Below are 24,860 nucleotides of genomic sequence, written 5' to 3'. Positions count from 1 at the left end.
GGAAGTGTTCAAATACTGACTTGTAATTCATAATTTGGTTTTAATGAGATTCTTATTTCAATCCATACTACTAAGATAGCTCTAGAATAATTTTCTAATGCCATAGGCAACTCAATTGTAAAAGCTAAGTAGCCTGCAAATCACTGGCATCTTAGCATGGGAAGTTCTATTTTTTTTCCTCCTGGTCATTACTTGGCATCTGAAAAGCTGTATGAGATGCTTAAACTCTAGCACTAGCTTGTATTTGCTCAACTCTTAAGAGACCTGGATTATAGTTTTTCATCATTTATTTCTTTTACTGTTGGCAATCACCTCCAAGTTACATGCATAAGAATACCAAGGCTAGTCTTTTGCACAGCTGGTCATGTATGGTCATAACCTAGGCCTTTCCTCACTGAGAACTGTGGTACTTGGCACAGTCCGTAGTGTCATAAGGCCGATCTCTTCAGACTAGAGGCAAAAGCAGGGGCAGAAAACAAAATTTTCATTATTTGGTGGTTGAACAGGCTGCCCGAAATGTACATTTAATTCAAGCTCAAGAGGTCCTGAGCTGCCAGCTTTCTCAGCTGGAAGACAAAGTTCTTTTTGTAATATTTGGTTATAGACTACAGACCTGATCAGAATCTACTGCAGTTGAGGCTAAGTATTCCATGTAGTTTGGGGGTTTTCATATTAATTCCTGCTCATATTTCAAAGTAGCTACATCCTTGCAAGTAAAGAAACTAGGAGTATGATTCACCCCTACACCTCTAATTGCTTCTAGAAAATAAGTATTTTGTTTTCAAGAGGCAAATCACCTTGCAAACTACTAAAACTGAACACTAGCTCTCCCCTTGCCACAGCTCAGAAACAGCCCAGGACTATGGTTCACTGTCAGCACTAAAGCACAGTAGGCTGGGGGTAACAAAAAAGTTGCTTTCTGCTGGAAATAGCATCTGAGTAGGAGGAGTAATGCTGGCTTGTCTCTGTGTAGTGATTTCTGTACGCACTTAGTATTGTCTAAGAACTGTTCATCTGCCCGAGACAACTCAGGCAGATGGAGATAAACCAGGTGTTTGTTTAAAACAGTAACTTGCAAAAACTTGCAACGTCTGTCACATGCAACTACACTAAATGTGTGAGAGCAAGGCCACTTGCTGCATTTTGGAGACATTTAGAAAGACTTCAGCTGGTACAAGTTACTGCAATTTAAGGTCTTCCTGCTAATAATCCATACGAGATGCTAAATGAAAATGCTCTAAGACAGGTGTTAATCACTAGCAGCAACCCGACTCACAAAAATTTTCATTCTTGGCTACTGCTTTCTTTCGCTCCTACATAGAACAAGAACTCTAGTCTCTTGGGTACAGGCTCAGGTTTCAGAGGAAGCAGAGAGTGCTGGCTGTATTTTTTGCCATGAAAAGCACAGAATATTCTTATCCCAAGAGCAGAAATCTTTCTAAGCTTGAAAGACAACTTACAATGGTGAAATCTTTACTTCCCAGTCAGTTAATGATCCCATGCCTATAAACAAGTTCTTCTAGGTCTAAGAACAATTAATTCACAAGTGAATATGAATGTATCATTTATTTGAGGTGGACAATTCACACGATTAAGAGTCACAGGTAACAAATTTTATCTGGAATTTGAATCAGATGTTTATTTTGTGATTTTTCAGGGGCAGCTTCAGAGAAATACAAAAGATAAGCAGCACGCATCACAATCAGATGCGATCGAGGAAAAAACCTAACAAATGAACCCTCAGAATGCAATTTAAACAGCAAAAAGAAAAAAAAAAATCCTGACTTGTGATGAAAAAGATGCATCTTGAAGGCAATCCACTGAATGGCTTCTTCAATTATTTATTGTTTAAAAAGTATGCAAACCATGGCACAGGTATATCCAACCCTTTCAGCTGTGAGGAAAAGAAAACCTCATCCTAACATATTCATTGCATAAATCTAAAGTAATATACAGAAAATTTCAAGTAAAGGATTGTGGTCTGAAGTAAAAATTCCATTCCATAGTTAAAAAAATTAGAAGGCTATCTGTTTTTCTTCTCTCCATCCACTGGTTGATCCGTTTCAGAGTCATACTGGCATTTTTCCACACACTTCCTAGGGAACCAGCCTCGTTCTCTTATTCCACCTTAAGACATGAAAATTTGCATTAACTTGGAAAAAAACATGACCCACTACAGAGGAAAAACACAGGACCAGAATAAGTTATTTTCTTCTATAAGACAGAACATCTAAGTCATTCCTAACATCATTGCCTTAGGATGCACTGATTCTTTTCCATTACCTACAATGTTTTCAGACATCTCCAAAGTTTTCCAGTCCTCCACCTTCCTTGAGAAAAATTCATCCTAATACCCTGTCTTAATCTTTCTGTCTATAAATCGGGTTCACAAGTTCTCTTTCTACACACCAGGGACAGAAGAAGCAGATAAACTTCTCTACCACAGACTTTCATGCAGCTGATGACTATTTGTACATACCTTGGGCTCTCTATCTCCTACTCCCCTCCAGGTAAGCCATCCCAATTCTTTCAGCTTTGCCTGATAAGTCACATTTTCTATTATTCTAATTATTTTCACTGTTTTCCTCTCAACTCTTTATAGCTGATCTTACCCTTTCTTGAGATGCAGCAACTGCTTTTACTTGTGGCAGTATGTCAGCTGAGTCTCTGCCAGTGTCAAAGGATTATTTCATACACCTGGGAAGCTATATGCTTTTTTCTTTTTTGAAAGTGTTGACTCATCTTAAGATTATGATTGAGTCCTTTTTCCACAGAATTGCTACTGAATCATTCATTTTGCCATCTTGTTGTAGTGCAGCTTGTTATTCCTGCTTATTTATAGCATTTTGTTATACATTCCTAACAAATCTCATCCTATTTTGAAGTCTAGTTCTCCAAAATGTCAATGTTATTTTGGATTCTAATCCAGCCTCTCAGTATTCACCATTCCCCACCCACACTACATTCTACCTGATTAAAAAAAAACACCAACATTCAATATAGCAGATATGTCTGCTAATCTTCACAATAAGCAACACAATACAAATTATTACCATGCACATTTAGATTTGATGTTTGAAGGAGTTCATGGAGTGAGCTGCCAAAGCATTTCCAGCCCATAAAGGTCTCAGACCTCCCACAAAAAGCATGGACACTGTCAGTGTACTGGCTGCTGGCAGCCTCGCTTTTGCCAACATGGAATGCACATGCAATAAATTAACAATTGTTTGGAAGAGACAACAGAATCCAACACACTGTCTTTTAGATAAAATTTTACTTCAGTCCAAAGCAAGAGGTCTGAAGTAAAAAAAAGTAAAAGCTTCAGTGTAGGTGGCTGTGATATTGATTCTCTGCAGATCAGTAGGAACCTTTAACATCTTCAACACACGTAGTTGTTAGTTTTACAAATGCATATCAAAGTCTTTGGAAATTATTCCAAACCAAAGACATAATGTCTCCTTGTTTTCAAGATATACAAAGATTAATCCCAGTCTTACAGTTATGCAGGGTGTGTAGATAGGAAACCTGGTGTATTTAAGACAGACCACCATTTAAATATCAAAAAAGTAAATAATCTCTTTAGAGTCTAAAAGTCTAACTTTTTCTTAGAATATGAAGTGTCCCCCTTCCCATTCAACTTCCAGTAAACTACTAGATGAGTGTTCTGCCAGTCTGACAGAGTCATTTAATGTTACTCAAAACTGGCAAGTCTACCAGATGTATAGACTAAAAACTGTGGATGTGGAGTGGAGAGAAGCTAATGCAAGTAAGGTCATCATTATACATTTTGAGAACTGAACATATAATATTGGCTACATTTCCAGACAGCTATAAAACTGATTTGCAATTTTCAACAGAGAAAGTGAAAATAACTGCTTCATACCATCAGCAGCTGAGTCGAGAATCTTCTCACCATACATCCAGTGTCTGGGGAAGGAAGCGTAACAGGTAGTTAGACGCCAGAACTCATCTCGATATTTCTTTTAACCAAACATAAAGGTGTGGGGCCACTAACTTTAAGCCTCTTGTGGCTAAAATCAGATCCCCTTTACTCAGTGCAATTCTGGGTTCTTCAGTGCACGGTGTTGTGAAGAACGTTTTAACACCTTTAGTCACGGGGCAGCAGACACCACTGTAATCTTCTATGGCTCGATACCGAACCTACAAATTTTAACAGAACACAGCAATAGATTCTTTTAAGGGGTTATGGTCTTGCTGATAAGTTTCATACCAAAAAAATAAATTCAAGCATATTATTAGATTTAAGCATAATGACAGTGGCTGTCAAAGGGACTCTAAATTTTAAATTAACTGTTTAACAATGAAGCACAGTCATCTTTATTATCACATTTCTTCCCATCTGGAAACTAAGAAGCAAATGCAAAGTAGGCTAAATGCCAACTTGAATTAAGCAGAGGTTGCTATACATTGTTTGTGTGGAAAAGTTTTAATTTAATTGCTAAATTTAAAATTAAGAAAAGAAATAGACTTAGCAACTAATTACATGTTCATATTGATACTTCAACGTCATTTCAGATCAAACTTCACAAATACTTACACTTCTTACTCGCTTGTCTGCTTTCTGTTTCAGTTGCTCTATCTATAAATGATTATAAATAGAAATTTAGGCAGTGTTTAGTTTGAAAGGACTTGTGTGTTCAATGCAAAATGAAGCCAGGTATTGAAACCATTCAATAAACACAGGAAATACTGTTAGCATTTAAAAGCACTCACAAAAGTATAAGTTTTAGTCTATCAAAAATGAGAGAACATTCAACAGAACACCGCATATTTATTTCTAGCCAGTCTATTTTAGTTATTTAAAAAGCTAGTCTATAATTGCAAAGAAAAGCAGACAACTAGATAGTGGGGAGAATTAACTTGGGATATCGTTGCAGACCAATTACCGTCAAAGTGTATTGATGACACCCATCTCTAACTGGCCAGTCCAGGCCATCTCCCTCAGGAATCCCAGACCATGTAAACACTTGCTTGAAGTTCTTCCATTTACTTCCCGTATCATAGGGAAAAATAAAGGTCTCACCCGTTTGGTAGTACTGGATTCTGTCTTTGGCCTAGAAAATAATTAAGAAATGCAGGACATAAAAACATACCCTACAAACTGCAATCAAGCAGCAAATATGAAAAATGCCAGGTCATAAGCCCTGTATGGGTCCATGAGAGCTAAAGGTAAACATTTTGAGGCAAGAGCAGTTAATTCCTGCTATACTAACCCAGCCTTTTAAAACTACTTATAACAATCACGGCATTTAGAAGTATGTCTGGTTTGAGTGTCCCCCATCCCCATCACCCTCCACTTACTCTGAAACAACAGTCAACTGACTACACTGTTAACCCACTCCATGCTCTGATTTTATGGCATTTTTAAGGACCAATGCCTGACTAATTCTCAGTTACCTACAGAAGCTTTCACAGCTCAGGATTCTTTGATTGATGATCATGAGCACAATTCAACAAGGGCAGTGCCAATTCCACCTCTAAGAACTGCACACACAGACATGCTCTGAATTGCCCATATTCCACAGTCAAGAGCTTTACATTCCCACAGTACCAATGACATCTAGTGGAGCAGCCACAGAAGAGTGCCCTCTGTTGCAATAAAGTCATTTTATTAAATACTTATGTATTACAGTCCATGTTCAGTTATCAGAAGGGACATATTAGCAGCCTGTGTTTTACAATAAAAATTTGAACATATTATTCCAAAACCTACTATACAGTTGTAACAGAAATTTCTTTCATTTATATTCAATTGTCCCATTATTCAAAGGTCTACCAGGACTAGGATCCAGCCAGATGCTCTGAAAAGAGCCTGTATTACAACACTTCAGTACTTATACCCAGTCAAGATTCTCATGGTAATTTTGACACACAGAATAAAAGAAAGACTAGAAGACATTCATGAAATGTTTGTGGACTTAAATAAAAAAAACCTGGTAGCACTGAACTAGTTTCTAAACACTGAGTCAGTTTTGCTTCCTCTAAATTTAGCTTTTACTGCTTGACTGTATTTTTCCTGAAAAATCTTGTGAAAACCTCCACAAAGATAAGGAAATCAAAGAGAAATTTAAAGGTAAGAAGACTAAGTATTTTCTAGTATTTCCACAAAATCAAGGAGAATCCTACCCATCGAGGAAAATCTTCCTAAATCAGGAAAAATCCTCCCTTACAATCCAAAGTAGGAAATGAGGAAAACCATGAGCCAGAAGATGTCACTTAGAATGGGTCAGTGAGGTGGACAATTAAATATACAGGTAGGTATAACAACAAAGACAACTCAAGTTTCAGATGAAAACACCCACATGTTTCAAGTGGATAAGCAAGGTCTTTTCAAAGCAAATATTATTCTAGGTTCAACAAACTCCTCCAAACAAAAAAAGAAAAGAAAAATTATGCATTTACCTGATTTCTCATCTCTTTCACTGAATTTCAGAGACAGAGTAAGGGAAATGCTGGTTGTAGGTGTTAAGTCAGTGGTGAATGGAAATGACACCTTTGGTTTAAATCCAGAGAGGTGAAACAAAAAACTAATAAATATGGAGAATAAACTCTGTAACAGTACAAGAATACTATAATAAGAGCTTACCTTTTCTTCAATCCAGGACTCGATTGAAGTTTTATTTGTCAAAATTACTTTCATCTAAAATAAAAGTGACAGGTGAAATTAGCATTTATTTTCTGCAGAAATACATCACCTATGTAAAGAAATCTTCACTTAAACTAAATCTATTTTAAAGAACAAAGCAACTTTCATAGACTTAAATGAAACATAAAATGTTAAATATTAACACTCAGCAGAGATACATGCTCCAGAATTATATACTTAAGTCTGTATTACACAGTATTTCAGTTTATGCTTAAAATGTTTTTGCTTCCTTCCAAAGATCTAAAACGTTTTAAGCAACATATCAGGCACATTTATACCTATTTTCAGAGACAGGGCCAAGTATTTTGCCTATTTCAGAGAGCTTATAAAGTCTATCTTATGTTTTCTTTAGTTCATTAGACTTTCACCTCCAAGTTCTCCCATGAAAAATAATGGAAAAAAAATTGTAGTAACAACAGAGAAACTGGGATAAAGCTACATAAACCTCTGGAAAAGTCAGACAGCAACATAAGCTCTAAACGACTCTTCCTATCTCAATCCTGAATTCTGTTTCTGCTACACAAGCAGGCAAAACTTCAAACTTCTTTGTAACAGAGCCTTAACATTACCTGGATAATAAACAGCATACCAACAGCAATAGTTGTTCCTAATGCCAGTCCTAAGGCAAATAAAGATGCAGCAAATGCAGACAGGCCAAAGGGAATAATGGGTCGAGGGTCTCTTTTGGCTGCACTCATGTCAATCTTCACAGAACTCCACCCAAAAGATATCTGCAAAAGGAAAATATCATTCAGGTCTAGAACATTCCAACTGCTGAAACAAAGCAAGTTACCAATAAGGAATCTGGCTCTGAAGGTAAGTGTCCAACTTCTGACAGGTTTATAATGCAAGTGTAGTAATTAAAAAAAAAAAAAGTTTCAAAAGATTTTTCTTTTGTCTTCATCAATATGTTTTTTTGCTAGATGGAGACCTTTGAGATAGAAAGTGAAACCACAAATACCATCTTGTCAGCTCTACAGGCCCCAAATCAGCAAAAAATATCTAGACTCCTGCATGTTAACAAAAACACATTGATAAGTGCCAGACAGACAAGGTTTGCATGGAACAGGACCCACTTTCCACGGAAATGCTACAGGTTTGCCTGTGAAAGCTTTGGCAGATAGCAGTTCTCAACATTGTCACTCTGCACTCGGCTGTTACAAATACAACTTCATCTGTTACACTCAGCTCATGTTAACAAGCTCTTCACTGTAACCACAAAGGCTGAAATCAAAGCTCATAATTGAAACCATGAATCTGAGATAAGGGCTGCACTGCAGAACAACCTTTGCTCATTGTTGCTACAGTTAAAGTTTTCCACTTAAAAACCACAAACTAACATTTAATTTTAGTCTCAAAAATAACGTACTTTTCTTTCCTTGAAGAAATGGACACAATTCTAAAAAAGTGGCAAGTAAAAGACAATAAATAGCGTCTAACTTGTGTGTTGGAAATAAATAGCAGGTAGTTTCTGTGGCAGCCACAACACAGACTGTCTCTCTCTATATAAAGTGCTACTCAGAAATTGTCTTCAGACAATGTAAAGCACTAGGAAACTCTCTGTGATTATGACAAGCAACAGGGGAAAAAAAGAAAGAAAACAGAAACATCTTTTTCTGAATCCTCCTCCAATTAATATATATACTTCTCACAGGTAGAGAGCAGAACTAAGAGCACGTGTTGAAACAATAGCAAGGAATTCCACATGCTACTTCTCAGAAAGCCAAATTATCTCGTACTTCCAGAGATAACTTACGCATCTGACTTAAATACTCTAAGCATTTAATTATGTTTTCTTACTCTGTTATAAAGCTGAGTGTACATAGTCATAACAAATATGAAAGAAGCGTGAATGCATCCCAGTGGAGCTAAGAGGAGAAACAGAGTGAAAGATGCATGATTCTGGTATCCACAACAGTTGTTGATCCAAGGACAATGGTGATCCATCTTCATGACACATCTGTGAATAACAAATATTGATTAATATAAAGGACACATGATATTTATCAAAAAGCTCAAAGAAAAGGACAGCTAACTTTTTATTATTCAAACACCATTCATTCATCTAAACCCACCAATTTCCAACAGACCAACACAGTAGTTTCTTTTTTTGTTGCTATTCAGAATTATATTTCCACACTATAAAATAAAAGAAAGCAAATAAAAAGTGCTTCCAGGTCCTACCCTTCTTAGTTATCTGTCCTACTCTTTACTCAAACTTGCTAGTTGCTAAAAAGCAGCATATTCCAGAGCCAGGACACAGAGCCATAAGATGGGACCTGTAAGAACTATCATCACAATAATTAAGCACTAGTATTATTGCTAATTTTTTTAAATAAGCACACCAGAAAAATAAAGGAAATATCAAATTCCCTGTGAACTACTTGCAGAAAAAATATTTAAAGTTACACAGATGCAAGTGTGTTAGTGCCTCTTTATTTTCAGGAGTAAACACTGAAAGTTTCCTCAACTGCTATGTATTGACCTCATACCACTGAAAATCCTTTTCAAAATATCTTTACCAAGTGTAAACACCCTAGATACACTCTTGTATTCAACCTAAAGCTGGTTATTTTGGTGTAGCTTACAGGTACAAAAAACCCCCACGGGGTTAAAGATTTGTTCACATCCCAAATTAGCTTAACAGGTGTAAAAGTAAGTGACCACCTAAGTGATCAGTCCTCAGTGTAAAGATTGTCACTCAAGGAAAAGAGCCTCAAATTTTAAATCTGGAGATGATGCAGCCAAATTACAGCACAGCTCTAGAGTTTCAACTTCCTAAAAACACAGTGTGTTTATAGAAATAACAAATGAACATGTATGTTGCAATATCCTTTTACCCCATTCTTTAACAACCCTCCAGAGGACGACCTGCCCTGTAAACCCAAGATAAATGCAACCACAGCCTGGACTGCAGAGAGCTGAAATGCCTTGATTTTTTCAAGCTGCACTAAATTCCAGTGCAGCTATTTATAATAAAAGTATCTTTTGTATCAGAACAAGTCTGTTGGAAGATAACAAGGTACAAACTTCTGAAATTGACCTAAAAAAGATTTATTGCCTCACTTAACATGCAGACTCCCCTCAAAAAAAGTGAAGAGTAAAAGAATAGTACAAAAATTCCACTCAAATCAACATTTAATTCACTTTTGGAAAGATGACAGAAAAGATTTTTCTATTCCCTCAGTAGGTGAATGTTTGAACTCGGAACATAAAAAAGACTCAAAGACTTTTAGGTATTTACACACACTCACATCCCTGAAGCAGGACTGCATTGTTTTGTTAGTAGTGTCAAGAAGTTCTTAGGAGAAACTGATTTCAAGCTATAAGGAAAATGTTAAAGACATTCATTTATTAAACTAAAATACAGTAAAACTGTATAGAAATCATACAGCTACAAAGAGGAAATATTTGAAACAGGTATAATGTTCATATGGAAGCTTTTTTTTAAAAAGCACAATACAAGTCCTGGAAGAACAAATTATGGTAACAGTCTACGATTAGATTTTTAAGCTGCTTTAATAAGGACTTTAAACAATTTTAAAGAAATACAGTACCTGTTACACTTTCGACAGTGGTGTGAACGAGGTGCCTTGTAAGACTGACACACTTTACAGTATTGGAGATACATGCAATCCTGAGATTTTTCCTTTAAAAAGAAGAGGAGTGTTAGATATATACATAACTTCACTAACAATGCATATTCTTGGCATTTTCCTAACATAAGCATATTTGATTTCTTCTGAAAGGGTGAGTTTCACAGTCCAACACTATTTAATGGTAGGTGGCAAAGAGAGAAAAAAACCAAAATGAAATAATCTCTTAGCTAATCTGGCTATCAACACAGCCATCTCCCACTGCTGAAAGTGCTGGTTGCTAAAAGAAACAAACAGTTCTTCGGTCAGCAAGAGTGACTGTACAAGCAGGATTTGATAGTGAAGTTCTGAGACTAAAAATCAGCACGAGGCCTTTATAATTAAAAAAAAAATACAAACAATCAATCTTGTGCCCCTCGTCTCTCCATTTTATTCCAAAAGCCAATCTAGGTTTACTACTAAGATACAGTACTGGTTAAGCATTAATGTTCATCTATCTTCTATAATATCCCTTACACACACACACACACATACACACGCAGACTACAGCAGGATGAGAGACAGAGACACCTGTTGATAGCCAGTAGTAATTGTGGACAAATTCTTCTCTTCATGAAGTGGAATATGCAGTTGTCTTGCTAAGACTACATCAGGATCCTCTTCTGACTAGACTCTGTCCTGTGTAATATTCCACAAGTAGAAATGTCACTATTACTAAACTTTTTATTGTGCCACTGGAACACAAAACTCTGGGCAGCTGCCTTGAAACTCTGAACTTCTATCATTGTGGTCCTTGACTACTTCCTCTTCCAAGAGATTACTGAAGCACAGGAAAGAAAAATTTCCTTCTAATACTGCATTAAGCATAAGATCAACATATAATTTTCTGGCTCACATAAAAAAAAATTCTAAATTAATTTCTTCTAATTGTTAGTGCTGGCAGCAAAGCCTCCAGTACAAGTGCCTGCAGGAGCTTGCAGATAACTCTGAGGTTCTCAAGTGTTGCTAACACTACTTGTTTCCTGTTTTTTTGCTTTGAGAAGCCCCTATAAAACACAGCGACTTGACAGCACGGGAGGGAATGGAGCAAGCTGGAGCGGACTGGGAACTCTGGGAGAAGCAGCAACTAAGCGCGGGGCGGGAGAGGAAAGAGGCGGAAAGGGCAGATTTCGAAACAAGATAAGGAGGGAGGAGTGGCCTGCGAGCCCGGAGCATTCTTAGGGGACAGAGGTGGCATGGAAAGACACGCGGTTTCTGCCCTTGAGACCGCGGGAGAGCCCGGCCCCGGGGCGCGGTGGTCTCACGGCAGCGCTTACCGGCGTCCACCCCAGCGGGACGTACCCGGGCCCCACGAACATGGCGCTGAAGTAGTTGTAGAGGATCATGACGGTCCAGTTGAGGAGCATGATGAAGTTGACGCTGCCCCCGGCCGTGTCCAGGGGCCAGTACCAGAGCGCGGCGTCGGCCATGGCGGTGGCGGAGCACACGGCCACCACGGCCAGCGCCACTGCCGGGCCCCAGTGGCACAGGCGCCGCGCCCGCCCCAGCGCGCCCGGCACCGCCATCCCCGCTACCGCCACCCGCCCGCCGCTGCCGCCGCCCCGCTGCCGCCGCCGCCGCCGCCGCCGCCGTGCATGGCTCCCGCCGGCAGGCGAGGGCAGGGCGGGAAGGGACAGGGATGGGAAGGGGAGGGCAGGGAAGGGGAGGAGCGGCGGGGCCGGGGGGGGAGCGGGTACCGCGCTGCCACCGCCCGCCCGCGGTGCGCCCTCAATACGGGCCCTCCGGGAAACAGCCGATGCGGCAGCCGCGTCCGTGTGCCCCTGCAGGTTGCGCTGCGGGGTTGCGGGGCAGGAGTGACCCATCACCGCCGCCGCCGGTTTGTGCCTGAGGAGCAGCGCGACCCCGCACACCAGGCCAGTCCGGGTTAAAGCCGTGGCTCTTAAATCCGTGCCGGTAGAAGCACCAGAGTACCGGCGGAACTTGCGGCGAGGCAGCCAGGGGCGGGCGGGGCGCATTTGGCGGTATCAGAACGCGGAAGCGGCGCAGAGCAGTGTCGGCGGGGCCGCCCCGGCAGCGGCACTGGCACCGCCGCGATGTCCGCGGACTTCGAGAGCTACGAGCAGGACTTCGCCGTGCTCACGGCCGACATCACCGGCCGCATCGGCAAGGTGCCCAAGCTGGTAGGAGGTGAGCGGCTGCTCCCTGCCCCTGCGGCGCTCGCCCCGCAGGCCCGGGGGGCTCCTCTGTCGGAGCGTCTCCGGTCCCGGAGCCGCCGCGTTCCCAGCGCGCGGGCGGCGGCGGGAGGGGCCGATGTGTTTTTAGCGAGGTCTCGGTGTCCCGGTACCCGAATGTGTGTCCTCGCTCCTTGCACGGCAGAATCGGGATCCACCTCCCCGCCCCGGGTCTGTCCGAGCCGCGCGTTGTCTCATGAGGTGTGTTCAGAATACTCTTCAATAAGAATATCGTTTGCTGGTCACCTGTGAGGATCAGCCCTTGCCTTCTGCCCCGCTGTGGGGCCACGCGAGGTTACGCCAGTGCAGCTGAGCAGAGCTGAGGGGTGTTCCCTGTGCTAGCACTGCTGCTGGATGCTGTTTATTGTGGTCATGCCTCAACATCAGTGGTGGAAATCAAGCCTTTTTCCTGTGGCATAGACCGATTTCGTGCGTGATTTAATCTGAATGTTTATTTTTGCTGCCCACTGTTCGTACATTTGATTTGGATAATTGACTGTGGTGACTCACATGCAGGAGCAGATTCAAAAGAAATCAGTGTTCATTTGCTTTAATGTGTTTGTCAGGAGCCTGCAGCGTTCGTGGTCTGATTCATGACGTGTCCCTGCAACAGAGTCAATTCTGTCTGTAAGAGTGTCTGGGTAAAAAGGTGAAAATGATAATCTCATTAATCAGCCCAGGTCAATCTCCCAGCACATATGAATCAGTGTCCCAATACAGGGGGCTGAGTATGAGACAGAGGGAAGGTGACACTCATGATTTTGTCATCTGCTCCTCTTGTAGCTCAGCTTAATGCCTTTTCTGTTTCCAGGTCATTTAATATTTCTGCCTCTGCTTCTAATGCACAGTTCCCAAACCTTTAGGAAACTTAAACCATAGGAGTGGATACTGTATAAGGAGGAAATAAACACATGCTAATGGTGTGTCAGTTTCCTGTCTGACTAAAGGGAAAAGTATCGGGCATCCAGGACCAAAGAAATACCATCCTACTTTTAGAGTGGGAAATGCATCGTTAAGTAGTGACTCTAAACAGGATTTGAGGTAGGTGGTCAACTAAAATATGTGATCTTAGGGGATTTTGAGTAAAAGCCTTTTTGATTGTGGAAGGTTATGTCCAATTCTATTCTTAGCAAGTTAGAAAGTCTTCTGAGAAAATTGGGTTCAGTTCCATGGTTAAAGAATAGGAAACTGTGCCTTTTCCTTGGCTTAACAAAGCTGTTTTGCTCTTGATCTTAACAGAAAAGACATGAGGGTATAATTCCCAAGAAGCTGCAGCTGCGGTGGAAAACTTTGTCTATTTTCTAATAGAAACTTGCAAAATGAAGAAGGGAGACAATCAAAGAGTTCCCGGGATTAGAATTTAGAATTGGTGTAATTTACTCTGCTCATAAATTATATTTAACCTGTAAATGTGCACTAGAAAAATTTACTGAGAGAATGCACAAAGGTTCTTCACTCTTAAACAGCAAATTTAAGGACCTCTTATAGGAATAGGGAGACATCATAAATACACTGCTGGCTCCTTTTCTGAAAATCAATAGTTCTACACTGATTTATGGAAAAAGAAGAGAGATTTAATTTCCTAATAGTAAAGAATAGAGATTTAAGTTCCTAATTGTATAGATTTTGGAAATCATCAGAGTCTGTTCAATAGTAGGAAGAATATTCTGCTCAGTAATAGTGGATTTTCATAATCCTCTGCTTAATCAGTCTCCCTTATTCACTTAAAAAGACTTGGGAGCTTACATGCCAGATGTTTAAAGAGTATTGGCTTAAACAGTGTCATAGCGTAGAAGCAGCAGGCTTTGAAATCATTCAGATTTCAGAAAAAGGTTGCTTTTTCCAGAATTTGCCATCCTCTCAGAGGAGAAAGAATACATGTTCCCTGCAGGGCCAGTACCATGGTACTGGGCTAAATGGCATCAAGATAACGCAATGGTTAATTTTACTTTTTTATTAAGAGGTGACTTTTCCATGTTGGAATTTGAGGCTGGTCATACATGGTTCAGACTGATTTGCATTATAGCTGCTTCTTGCTCTGTACATTGGCAACTGAGGCTTTACTTCTGTTTTGGGGGCTATTCTGTCTTTCATCAGAAAAAACATTTTCTATGACTTCAAAACAAACTGCAGACTTAGCTAATAGAGGCTTTTGACCACGTGGGGAAAAAAAAAATCTCTGACTATGCTGAACACTTTATTCAGAAATATTTTAAATGCACATTTTTCCCTTGTTTCTTAATAGGAACATTTACAAGATCTGTTTCTTCATCACCAGAAGTTCCAGTTAGTTCTTGTGGAGATGGCTGGGAGAGCCTCAAAAAGAGGACTGTGAAGTGGGAGGGGGTTGTGAGGTGACAGTTTTCAGCAGCAGTGATTTGAGAGAGATTGCTGATGGCCTTCTTCCTCCGCGCTGGAAGAAGCAGGATGAAAAGTGTAAGGACTTGTGCTACTTCTGCATAATACAAAGAGATCTTCTGAAGTCTATGACTGGTTTATTTCCCTGTGCTGCTCAAGATGGACCTGCTGTAAGCTTCCTGCTCGGTCAACTTGGAGAAATACTGGTTGATTGTTTTTGTAACATTCCTGCATTCTGTGTTGTCAGGACGTGATGTCTTGTGTTCTAGCAGCATAATGGCTCAGCAAACAATCCTGTTGTCACAAATGCATAAATAGTTCAGCAAGAAATGTAACAAAGGCTCTCTGATAATACAGAAACAATAAGCAGCAGGGACAATAGAATGTCTTGGGAAAAAGTGTCTTCTGTTAAGGCAGACATCATCTAGAGGATTAAAGAAAGTGTTATAAATAGAGAAATGCCTTTTAAATAGATTTTTCTGTGATGCTGCTGCAGGTCTTTGAAGAATGAATATAATTGACTGATGTGTTTTATTAATGTTCCTTGGTGTTTCAGAGAAATGTCTGTCTTGTGATTGGACCAAAAATTTATCAAAATTTTGATTGCTTGATATGAAAGATAGTTTTACCAGCACAAATGGTGATACTTAGTCTATTCCCAGCACAATAGACTCTGGGCTGTGATGGTTTTAAACTAGAGTGCTGCCATTCTTCTGATACTCGATACCTGCATTTTCTACTGGGCGATCAAAACATTGTGTTTCAGTCTCTAAGAGGTTTAGCTGAAGAAAGTCCCACCTTTAATTTTCTGTTGTACCCCTGTACTGAAGTTTACTGTCTCCATTTCAGATCTGGCTCATTGTGTTATGCTTCTAGAACACAGGTTTCTAACTCAGAGAGAAACGTGTGTCTTGTTCCATTTATCTCTGCTGTTGGACAGTAACTTCTGGCAGTGGTGAACATGTAAATCACCTGAGCCAGCACAGCAAAATCTACAAGTGGTCTGTGAACTGAAGCCCTTTGTTACTCAGTCTCTTCTTCAGCATGTACTAATAAAAAGAAACAATTCCACAAGCAATGGGATTACTCAGTCTTGATCCAGTTTTTTTCAATCTCTTCATTGGCTGTCAGATCAAACCAGTGCTGTGTTATCTTTCTGCTTTTGTAGGCAGATTCTCACCTTTCTGTAACTGCTGTATTTTAGGGGACAAAAAACATGACTAATGCCAGGGCAAAGCTGAAAGAACTGAGGAAAATGTAGTGAAAACTTGTTTCTTTTAAGAAAGTGATACAACCTTGTGGAGAAACACAGAATGGATTTTTGTTTGCAATCCTACACAGAGGAAAACCACACTTTTGTTTCCAATCTTTATATTTATCTGTAGTTTGTCAATTTGACCAATTAAATTATACAAGCTACATGCAATATTATCTTTGGGGCATTCTGTCTAGCAATATGGAGAAAAAAATTAAATTTAGATATATTTGATGGAGCATTGTTTTTTATTTTCTTGAAAGGATATTTCAGTTCTGAATCAAGACAAAAAGTTATTAAAAAATTACTTTTCATTTCGTGTGATGGAAGTGTATTTAAAGATATAATCAAGTTGGCAGGTTGAAAACTACTAAGTCACAGTGGACTTATAGGGTTGGTAATATGAGGATCCTTAATTGGATAGTAGCTTGTTTGTCCTGATTCACTAGTGGCAAGCTTCTTTTAGTCAGAGTAACTCCCTTGCATCTCATTTTCAATCTCTGAGCAAGTCATCCTGTGATATTGTGCCCTCCTTCCTCTGGGGATTCTGACTGTGAAATAAGTTCTCTCCTTCGCTTAACCATGGAAGTGAAAGTAAAGCTGAAAGTAAATGCTTTGAAAACCATTCCATGGACTGCATGCTATTGTGTGCCCTAGAGGGTCAGCAGCTGCTTTCTTGGGAGTCTGTGAAGATACTTCTCCAAAGCTGCTGTGCCGGGATGTTGTCATGTGCCTCTCATACATCTGTATTTGAAGGAACAACAAAGGCCTGTTGTCACTAGACCTCACTCCCAGAAGCTCCTCTTGTTGCCAGCTGGGTGATTATGTATTGGTAAATCTGGGCTGATGTTAAAATCTGGAGTTGGGTTAAAGTTTAATTAACTAAACCACTGGATATCATTTGAATACCTCCACCCCGCCCCCCCCAATCTTATGGGAGCAGTTTCAGCCAGATCTCCCTGTGTACTGAGTTTTCCCTACTAAAGGTCTGTAGCTCAGTTTCTCTGTGAGTAGGTAGGATCTTACTGGCCAGTGGAGTGCTACATAGTTCTTGTAATCACAAGTACAAGCAGAATTTGTACAGCATGAAATGCCTTCCAAAAAACCCCAGCTTTATATCCCTAAATTTCAGGTTACTAAGTGTCTATGGAAATAGTCATCCAATACAACTCAGGGAAATACTGAAATTACTATAGAACATATATTTTCTGTTGCTATATTTTAAAATTATATTTCAGCTTCAATAAAACAATATTGTGTATTTTATATCTTCCATTGTGTTTATTTTTGTCCACCATCATCTTGCCAACTTCTGATGAAGGAAAGAATGGAGGTGTTTTGGGATGCTGAGTAGGGGAATAGAAATGTGTGTGGGAAAAAAGATGGCAGATTCTCTTTTCTTTTGGGTTTAGTTATTTTAAGAAGATAAATCACTAAATATTCTGGCCTGGGTGCTATCATGAGAACTTGGTGGGGAATTAAAGAAAGACATTGCTAGCAGAAAACTAAAAGTGCTGCACAAAAAATATATCCTGCAGCTTCTGCTGTAGTGGAATCCACCAGACGTGGCACCATGAATTCCAGATTTGCAAGAAAGATGATCCTGAACCTGATCCTCTCTGCAGGCAGAGCTCCAATGTATGTAACAGAGGAAGGACAGATTGTGATGTTCGTGTTTCCTTAAATGAGAGTGTGGGGTATGTTAGGTAAATGAGAAGATAGATGGATAAACATTTCAGCCTGTGAGAAGCTAAATTATATCTAATAATAAAGCGGTCCCCTCTTGAAATTCAGTGGCTTGTGGCATGCAGAGGATCAAAGCAGATCATCAGATAGTCCCTTTTGGTCTTTAATCTGTCAGTTCCAGGATACAAAGAGATCATGTGGAAGAGAAACAAAGGAATTCAGACTAAAAAAGAAAGCTGAAGTTTAAAGATACATGATAAAGTCTTGTGCCAGTGTAGACTTACCCATCGTGATCTCTGAGGAGCTGTGACTGGAGACACTTTAGTGCAATTCACTTTTTATTTGCTTCATCGGCAAACCACCAGCATAGATGACTCATGATACTCTTAGTTTCAAACAAACAGCATTATAAATGGTTGCATGTTCAGAGTTGTGTTAACTTCATTGAGAGTATGGGTGGATTTACTGTCTGAAGGATGGAAGATATAGCCGTGAGAGGGGCAAAGGGCAGTGCCAATGGTAGTACCGAAACCCCTGAATACCCCACTAATTAATGCCACAGTAATTAAGCAATGTGGGGACTTTTTATTATCCAGTGTGTGAATGTTTCTCAGAAAGTCCCCTTTTGTGCTGTAACAAACCAAGTCTTGGTCAAGCAGTTGAAGTGTTTGTGATAATGTGACACTGAATCTCAGTCCCCAGTTCCTATTGGATCCTTCGCCTGTGAATGGATGGTTGGAGGCAGGTCAAAAGTCAATCTCTACAGCTGGGACATGGACCTGTTAGGGAACCTGGCAGATGATGATCGCTTAAAACTGATTTTAATTTTTAAAAATGTTCATATTTTTTACTAATTTGCATTTTTACTGGTACCAGAAGACAGCGGTTTTCTTGTAGTTCCTGTGGCATTTTATTTTGTTTCTGTTGAAGCAAAAGAAACAGTTCTAGACCCAGCATAGGAGCAGGGGATAGAAACCTAATTTTTCTTCAGTACCTGGATTAATTTTAAGTGGAATGCGTGGTTTTGTGCATCTCATATTTTACAAATAAATAGATAAGCCTTTGTTCTTAAACCATATTTTTTTTCATTTAGTGTATGTATGTACCTTCTCTTGCATTTGTGCACACCCAGCAAGTGCCAGCTGAGGCATAACTCCTACACCTGGAGCAGCTGGAAGTGCTTTCCTAACTAGCAAATGCTGCATAACAGAGCAGAAGACTTCAAGGATTCTCCAGTCTCCTTTTTTTTTAATTACTAATGTGGGTATCCCCATTGTGATGATGTCACACAGAATAAATCTCTTGAGTCAGTTTTAGCTGATCCACATAAACTTTTGAAATGGTATATTTTTCTTTTATGGCAAGAGCACAATTATATTGGTATTTTCACAATTCTATTTCAGATGAGAAGAAGCAGATGGTTGCAAATGTTGAGAAACAGCTTGAAGAAGCAAGGGAACTGGTATGTTCTGGCTTTTCATATGTTAACTACAAATTCCTGGCAAAAATAATCGGATCATAAATGGTAACGTTTAACATTCATGCCCTAAAAATACTTAATAATATATTAGAAAACAAAATAATATTCTTGAAATAGTTCTTATTTGAGGATATGAAATACCCAGTAAGACTGTATCCTTTTTTAATCTTGTGTTCCCTGATGCCAGGATTGCACTATTGCTGTAGGTCCATACAAAGTTACAGGCTTTGAGTTGTGGATTATGTCTTTTATTTTCAGAATTGAGTGAAATATTTACACACCATGACTTTGTTTTTTGCTTGTAAGACCCAAGAATCTACTTGATTTAGTCTGTCAGAACATCTTGTAGAGCAATAGATCTTTTTTCTCTTTTAGTAAGTGAAGCATGAAGGTGAGGACAAGGGGGCCATGGTAGAGTGGATCACTGATTGCAGAAGAGTGTCTGTGTTAACCAAGCATTAGTTAGTGGTTGACACTGACAGGAGAGAGCAATATGTGATGATCAACATGTGTTAAGCAACTGTGACTTTTTTTTATTTATTTTGTTCCCATTACAGCCTGTCATCTCTTCCATCTGGATGGAGAATAAAAGTAAAGTTTTATAGATGTGGAGTAACTGAGCCAAGGTGTTGGTGACAGTTGAGATTGACTTTTTCCCCATGGCCAATAGTTCCTTCCCTAAAGTTGCTTTTGACTATTGCTTGCAAATGAGTTTGGTCTATCTAATGTCAGAAATGTAATCTGAGTGTTAGGATAGGGAAAGAAATTAGTGTTTCTACCCTAGAAGTTCTTATAATGGAAAGAACTTGAATCAATTATTTGCTTACTAACTAAACAATAATATTGAAATTAAGTTTTGAAGTGGCATAGGTAGAAAAAGGTCTCTCTTTTTCAGGTCAACTAGCTTGTTGGCATACCTGGTGCTTTTGGTTCAAAAATAGAATTAGTGTTGTAGACCACAGTATGGAAATAGCATCCAGGAAAGCTGGGTCTTGGGATGACTCTCTGCAATTTTGCCCTGTGAGGATGACAAGGCACCTAACCTCTCTGATTTGGTATTCTCAGTGAGAAACATGGAAAAATTACTGTCCCGCCTCATGATTTTCTGAAGATACATTAAGGCCTTTTGGGCACTTCCATATTCATACAGCTGAAAGAAAGTAGAAATCCAGAAATGTTTTTCATCTCCTTTTCACTACAGTTTGACATGGCAAAAAAGCAGTACAGGGAAGCTATAGCATGGGTGGTCATTCAAATTTGGATTTCTACTCAAAGTAGATTGGAAGGAGCAGAAATTGAGTTAATGGCTCCTTACTTCTCTCCTTATGTCAGAAAAAGATCATCTAAATTCGTATTTATTACAAGACTAAAAAATAAATTCTACATCTGTACTTTTATCCTAATGATGATCTTAATTTAATTTACTGACTTTTCTTTCCTGCTTTTGTTTTAGGTATTTAGATTCAGTTATTGTGTTTAAGCAACTATCTAACATGTTTGTGCTTAATGTCAAGGCTTGGGTTTAGAAATCAATTTGAACAAACCTGCTAAAACCAGAGCTGATTAAGATGATCCTCTTTTAAACTAAAGGTTACAGCGGAAAATCAAAATAAACCTAATTCCTTGCTACTGATAGTTTTCATGCACTGGTTTGCTTCATTGTCTAGAGTAGTCAAAGCTAGGATTAGCTGATTTTGTTTTATTTCCTATTTGGCTAGGAAATAACACTCTCATGTATTATAAATATTATTGTAGAGATAATGTCTTTACATTCACTAACCAGTGATTGTTTAAAACACTGTCTGCTTTGTTTGGGAAAATCACTGGTGTAATTGATTTGATCTATGTGCAGAACTGACACAAAAACTTTCAGTCTCCCAGGGTGCCTTTTCAAGCCAGAGCTGTGGAATGAGAGATCTCTGGAGAGAAATCCTGTCATTCTACATCCAATGTGGAGTATCTGAATGTTATTTTTACCAGGTTTTTAAGAAAGGTGAATGTTGTGCTAACCTTGGGAAAATTCTTTGAGCTAAGATCTAGCATGTGCTAGAAGAGCTGGAATGAGCATTTTTGAGTGAAATTCTACTTTAAAGAAGAAAAAACTCTCTCTGTGTTATTTGCTTTTAAGTTTTGTGAAAGACACCATGAAATTGTTGTGTTGCAGATGCTTGGTTTTTCTTATTTAGACATTTGGATTTTTAATAATGCCCATAAATTTAGTGTTGCAAATGCTAGATTATTCTTATTAGGCATCTAAAGAAAAAAAAATCTCTATTTTAGTTCCAGCACTTTCGAATCAGAATAAAATAGTGAAGCCTACAAGTTCTATAAAATGCTAGCAGCTGTCCAGAGCAATATCATATGGAAAAGTGCCTGTGGGAGGGGGACATTTATTTTGGGGTCTCAGTGGAGCACATCAGCCACACTGCTGTACTTTGTTTTATTTTTGAATGGAAATACCAGAGGTTGCTCTGCTTTATTCTGTATTCAGTGCTGGGTGCTGTTAGGAGCAAACCTACCAGGTTAAACTCCTGAGGAGCCTTGAGGATGCAATTTATGAATTTGGGTGAGAGTTGGGTGCCAAAATGCTCAGCTTCACCACAGTGGTGGTGGTGTGGTTCAACCCCAGCCACCAACTCAGCATCACAGAGACACTCACATACCTCCTGCCTTTCCCTGCCCACCCGTGGGATGGGGGAGAGGATTGGGAGAGTAAAAGTGAGAGAACTTGTGGGTTGAGATAAAGATGCTTCAACAGGGAAAGCAAAAGATGCACAACAGGGAAAGCAAAAGAAGGAATTCCTTTACTTTTTCCTATAGGCAGGCATTTTGCCATGCCCAGGAAAGCCAGGCCCCTTCATGTGTAAGGGTTACTTGGGAAGACAAAGGCCATCACTCCAAATGTCCTCCTTCTTTCTTCTTACCCCAGCTTTACATGCTGAACATGCTGAATATGGTCTGGAATATCACTGCGGTCAGCTGGGGTCAGCTGTCCTGACTGTGTCCCCCCAGCTCCTTGTGCACCCCCAACCTCCTGGCTGGTGTGGAAGTATGAGAAGCAGAAAAGGCCTTGGCTCTGTGTAAGCCCTGCTCAGCAATAATGAAAACATGTCTGTATTATTATCACTGTTTTCAGCACAAATCCAAAATACAGCCCCATACCAGCTACTATGAAGAAAATTAACTGTACCCCATCCAAAACCAGCACATGTCAGCTTTGAACATAGGCAGTAACAGAAGTTTGAGCTTGTAGGTTTTCTGAAAAAAACTTGAGCTTCTACAGATATTTTGAGATTTAAGTGCCAGGATATTTTGTTTGCTTTAAGTAGATTTTAGCTCTGTTCTTGCTTGTGTATGAAAAGTATGACTTTTTGGCCAATAATAAGAAGCCTGAAAGTGGAGTTGCGTGAAAGTAGGTTGCGTTTAGGTTCATACCTGCTTGGACCACTGTCTTCTGCATGGCTTCTCATGGAAATGTCTCAGCCCAGCCACATGATGTACTCATTTAATCTCATGAAGAAAAGCAAGGTGTTAAATATTGGTCAGCTGAAATATATGTGCTTCATCGTTACACTCACTAATACTGACACTTTAGAATGAACATTTTGAATGTCATGGGCTGTGGTCTGATCATTTATGCAACTTCTGTATTCACTGCGAAATGTTTTCATTTTTATCTAATAAGTAAGAATTGGACTTCAGTAAAATATTCTGACCTTGCACATATACTTATATATGTATGTGAGAGAAACATTTTCTACGTTTATAGAACATTTGAGATCAAATATATTGTGATGAAATTGATAAGAAATAAGCTATTAATTCCAGCTACTGGTTTAATTTACCCCTTTGGAAAGTTAAGTCTGAGCCAAAGAGCTGGGTAGAATTAGAAGTTGCTTTGTATGTTTCAATTCACTAGTGACCATTTAATTAAAGTCTGCTTTACAGTGTACTATTGAATATCATTTTGTATAATCAGACTAGATCAGGCAAAATGACTTTTAAGTATCTAGCAATTCCATTGATTAAATTCAAATGCTTTTCTTACAATATGAGGATGAAGTTTCAAAGTGTAAGCAAGTGATTACATAGGAATAAACTCCAGCAGTCCCTTGTGAAAACCTGTAACCAGTTTGGGACCCTAACTAAAAAGCATTTCTGTTCCTATCCTTATTGCTCAACCAAGATCAGTAGGAGGTGAGTAAATACTGTTTCAGGAACCTACAGCAACCAAAGAGAGGTATTCTCTTATCTTTTTAAAGTAACTTGGAGAGATTTTGAAAGGCAGGTAAGGGATTCTTCAGCTGTGCAAAATAGAACTCTTGAAGAGACAGCACCATATAGAGGAGGCTTCATGACCCAGGGAACAGGTAATTATCAGCCCTGGTTTATAACTTCTTTTGGTTTTCTGTACCTCTGTGCCGTATTGTTGTGTTTCAGGCCCCTTAGTGTTCTACATGGCAAGAATAAATAGAAGAAGCTTTTAAAAGATAAATTCTCTCTGTGATGTTTGAATATATTCAACTGTGTACAAGTTCTTGAATAGTACTGTCGTTAAACCCTGAAATTCAGCTGTATAATATACTTACATACAGATTTGGGATGTAGATTTAGGAAGCCAGTTCAAGCTTTGTAATTCTGCTGAGTTAGCAGTATTTAAAGCAAAAAGGATTAGTTTATTAAACATAGAGACTGGTGGTAAATAAAACTTTAAACATTTATATATACACATCTGTATATATATGTGTGTGTGTGGCTATAAATAAATAAAATATATTTTTCAGCCAAGGCTTTCCAAAACTGCACAGCTAGATGGAGGTAGGCTTTCTTCTGAACTGTGTTAATTTGCAGGAATTACTTATCCTCAGTTTTCCTATTTTCTTGTAATAAGATGTATTCATCACATTTGAAATTGAAATCCAGAAATGTTTGACTAGAATCATTCCTTCTAAGTGTCAATAATACCAATTTTGTCAGTTGTTTGTTGACTTAAGGCTGTGTAAAAATTTTGATAAATTCTTTATATATTACAGAGTAAACAGCATTTTTCTTTATAAAGAAGGAATATTTCTTAGCATTTGTGGAAAACTTGGGTAAATTCACTCTTGCTTTAATTAACCTTTTGATTTATATGTCTGCTCTTTGTTTTTGCTTGTTAGCTTGAGCAGATGGAACTTGAAGTTCGAGAGATCCCACCTCAAAGCCGAGGGATGTACAGCAGTCGAATGAGAAGCTACAAACAAGAAATGGGAAAACTTGAAGCTGATTTCGTGAGTTTTTAACATATTACATAATGAAGGCATTTATGATAATTTTTAAAATAAAGTAATTCAGTTATTCAGGCAAATAAGAGGTATTTTTGACTAGTGTGAGAAATGAGTTCTGTTTGTGTCTTGCTGTATATGTGGACAGATGAAAATCAAACTGGGGAAGAGAAGGTTTTCTTTTTGTAGCAATTCCATACCAATATTCCAGTTTCTAGCCTTCTGTCCCTTTGCCCTGGATCTCAGTTGTTTCTCTGCCATTAAACATCATGAGTGATCATGATGTATGCAAAGTAGTCAGCTTTTAATCCTGTTTCTCAAGG

General features: G+C 39.1%; 2 protein-coding genes across 6 annotated transcripts in view; one reads left to right on the top strand and one right to left on the bottom strand.

Moving 5' to 3' along the window:
• Positions 1 to 1,547: 1,547 nt before the first annotated feature.
• ZDHHC6 (zinc finger DHHC-type containing 6) lies at positions 1,548 to 11,964 on the bottom strand. Its single transcript, XM_027692146.1, has 10 exons — positions 11,580 to 11,964; positions 10,225 to 10,316; positions 8,468 to 8,627; positions 7,237 to 7,398; positions 6,608 to 6,661; positions 4,908 to 5,075; positions 4,559 to 4,600; positions 4,016 to 4,161; positions 3,884 to 3,927; positions 1,548 to 2,127 (listed from the first exon to the last, which is right to left on the bottom strand). The coding sequence occupies exons 1-10, from the start codon at positions 11,826 to 11,828 to the stop codon at positions 2,024 to 2,026; spliced, it is 1,221 nt and encodes a 406-aa protein (XP_027547947.1). The 5' UTR covers positions 11,829 to 11,964; the 3' UTR covers positions 1,548 to 2,023.
• A 305-nt stretch (positions 11,965 to 12,269) lies between these two features.
• The window catches only part of VTI1A (vesicle transport through interaction with t-SNAREs 1A), a 273,725-nt gene continuing 261,134 nt past the window's right edge, over positions 12,270 to 24,860 (top strand). For 2 of the 5 annotated variants that reach the window (XM_027692101.1, XM_027692100.1), the window contains exons 1-3: positions 12,276 to 12,450; positions 19,197 to 19,255; positions 24,433 to 24,543. In XM_027692101.1, the coding sequence (XP_027547902.1) occupies positions 12,357 to 12,450; positions 19,197 to 19,255; positions 24,433 to 24,543 (264 nt within the window). In that variant the 5' untranslated portion in view covers positions 12,276 to 12,356. Of the gene's footprint in view, positions 12,451 to 19,196; positions 19,256 to 24,432; positions 24,544 to 24,860 lie in introns of all 5 variants that reach the window. The other 3 variants (XM_027692102.1, XM_027692103.1, XM_027692104.1) reach the window with 3 other exon arrangements.

Source organism: Neopelma chrysocephalum, unplaced genomic scaffold (genome assembly GCF_003984885.1).
Source record: "Neopelma chrysocephalum unplaced genomic scaffold, ASM398488v2 Primary Assembly neopelma1_85, whole genome shotgun sequence".
In the NCBI taxonomy this organism is placed as follows: Eukaryota; Metazoa; Chordata; class Aves; order Passeriformes; family Pipridae; genus Neopelma; species Neopelma chrysocephalum.
Note: the sequence above shows the minus strand (reverse complement) of the source record. Positions and strands in the feature narration are given on the sequence as shown.

Coding starts and splice junctions, on each gene's coding strand:
- ZDHHC6 (XM_027692146.1), bottom strand. CDS start 11,828: ATGGCGGTGCCGGGCGCGCTGGGGCGGGCGCGGCGCCTGTGCCACTGG. Junction 7,399..8,467: donor ACACTCAGCTTTATAACAGA/GTAAGAAAACAT, acceptor TTCCTTTTGCAG/ATATCTTTTGGGTGGAGTTC. Junction 2,128..3,883: donor TCTCGACTCAGCTGCTGATG/GTATGAAGCAGT, acceptor TCATGTCTTAAG/GTGGAATAAGAGAACGAGGC.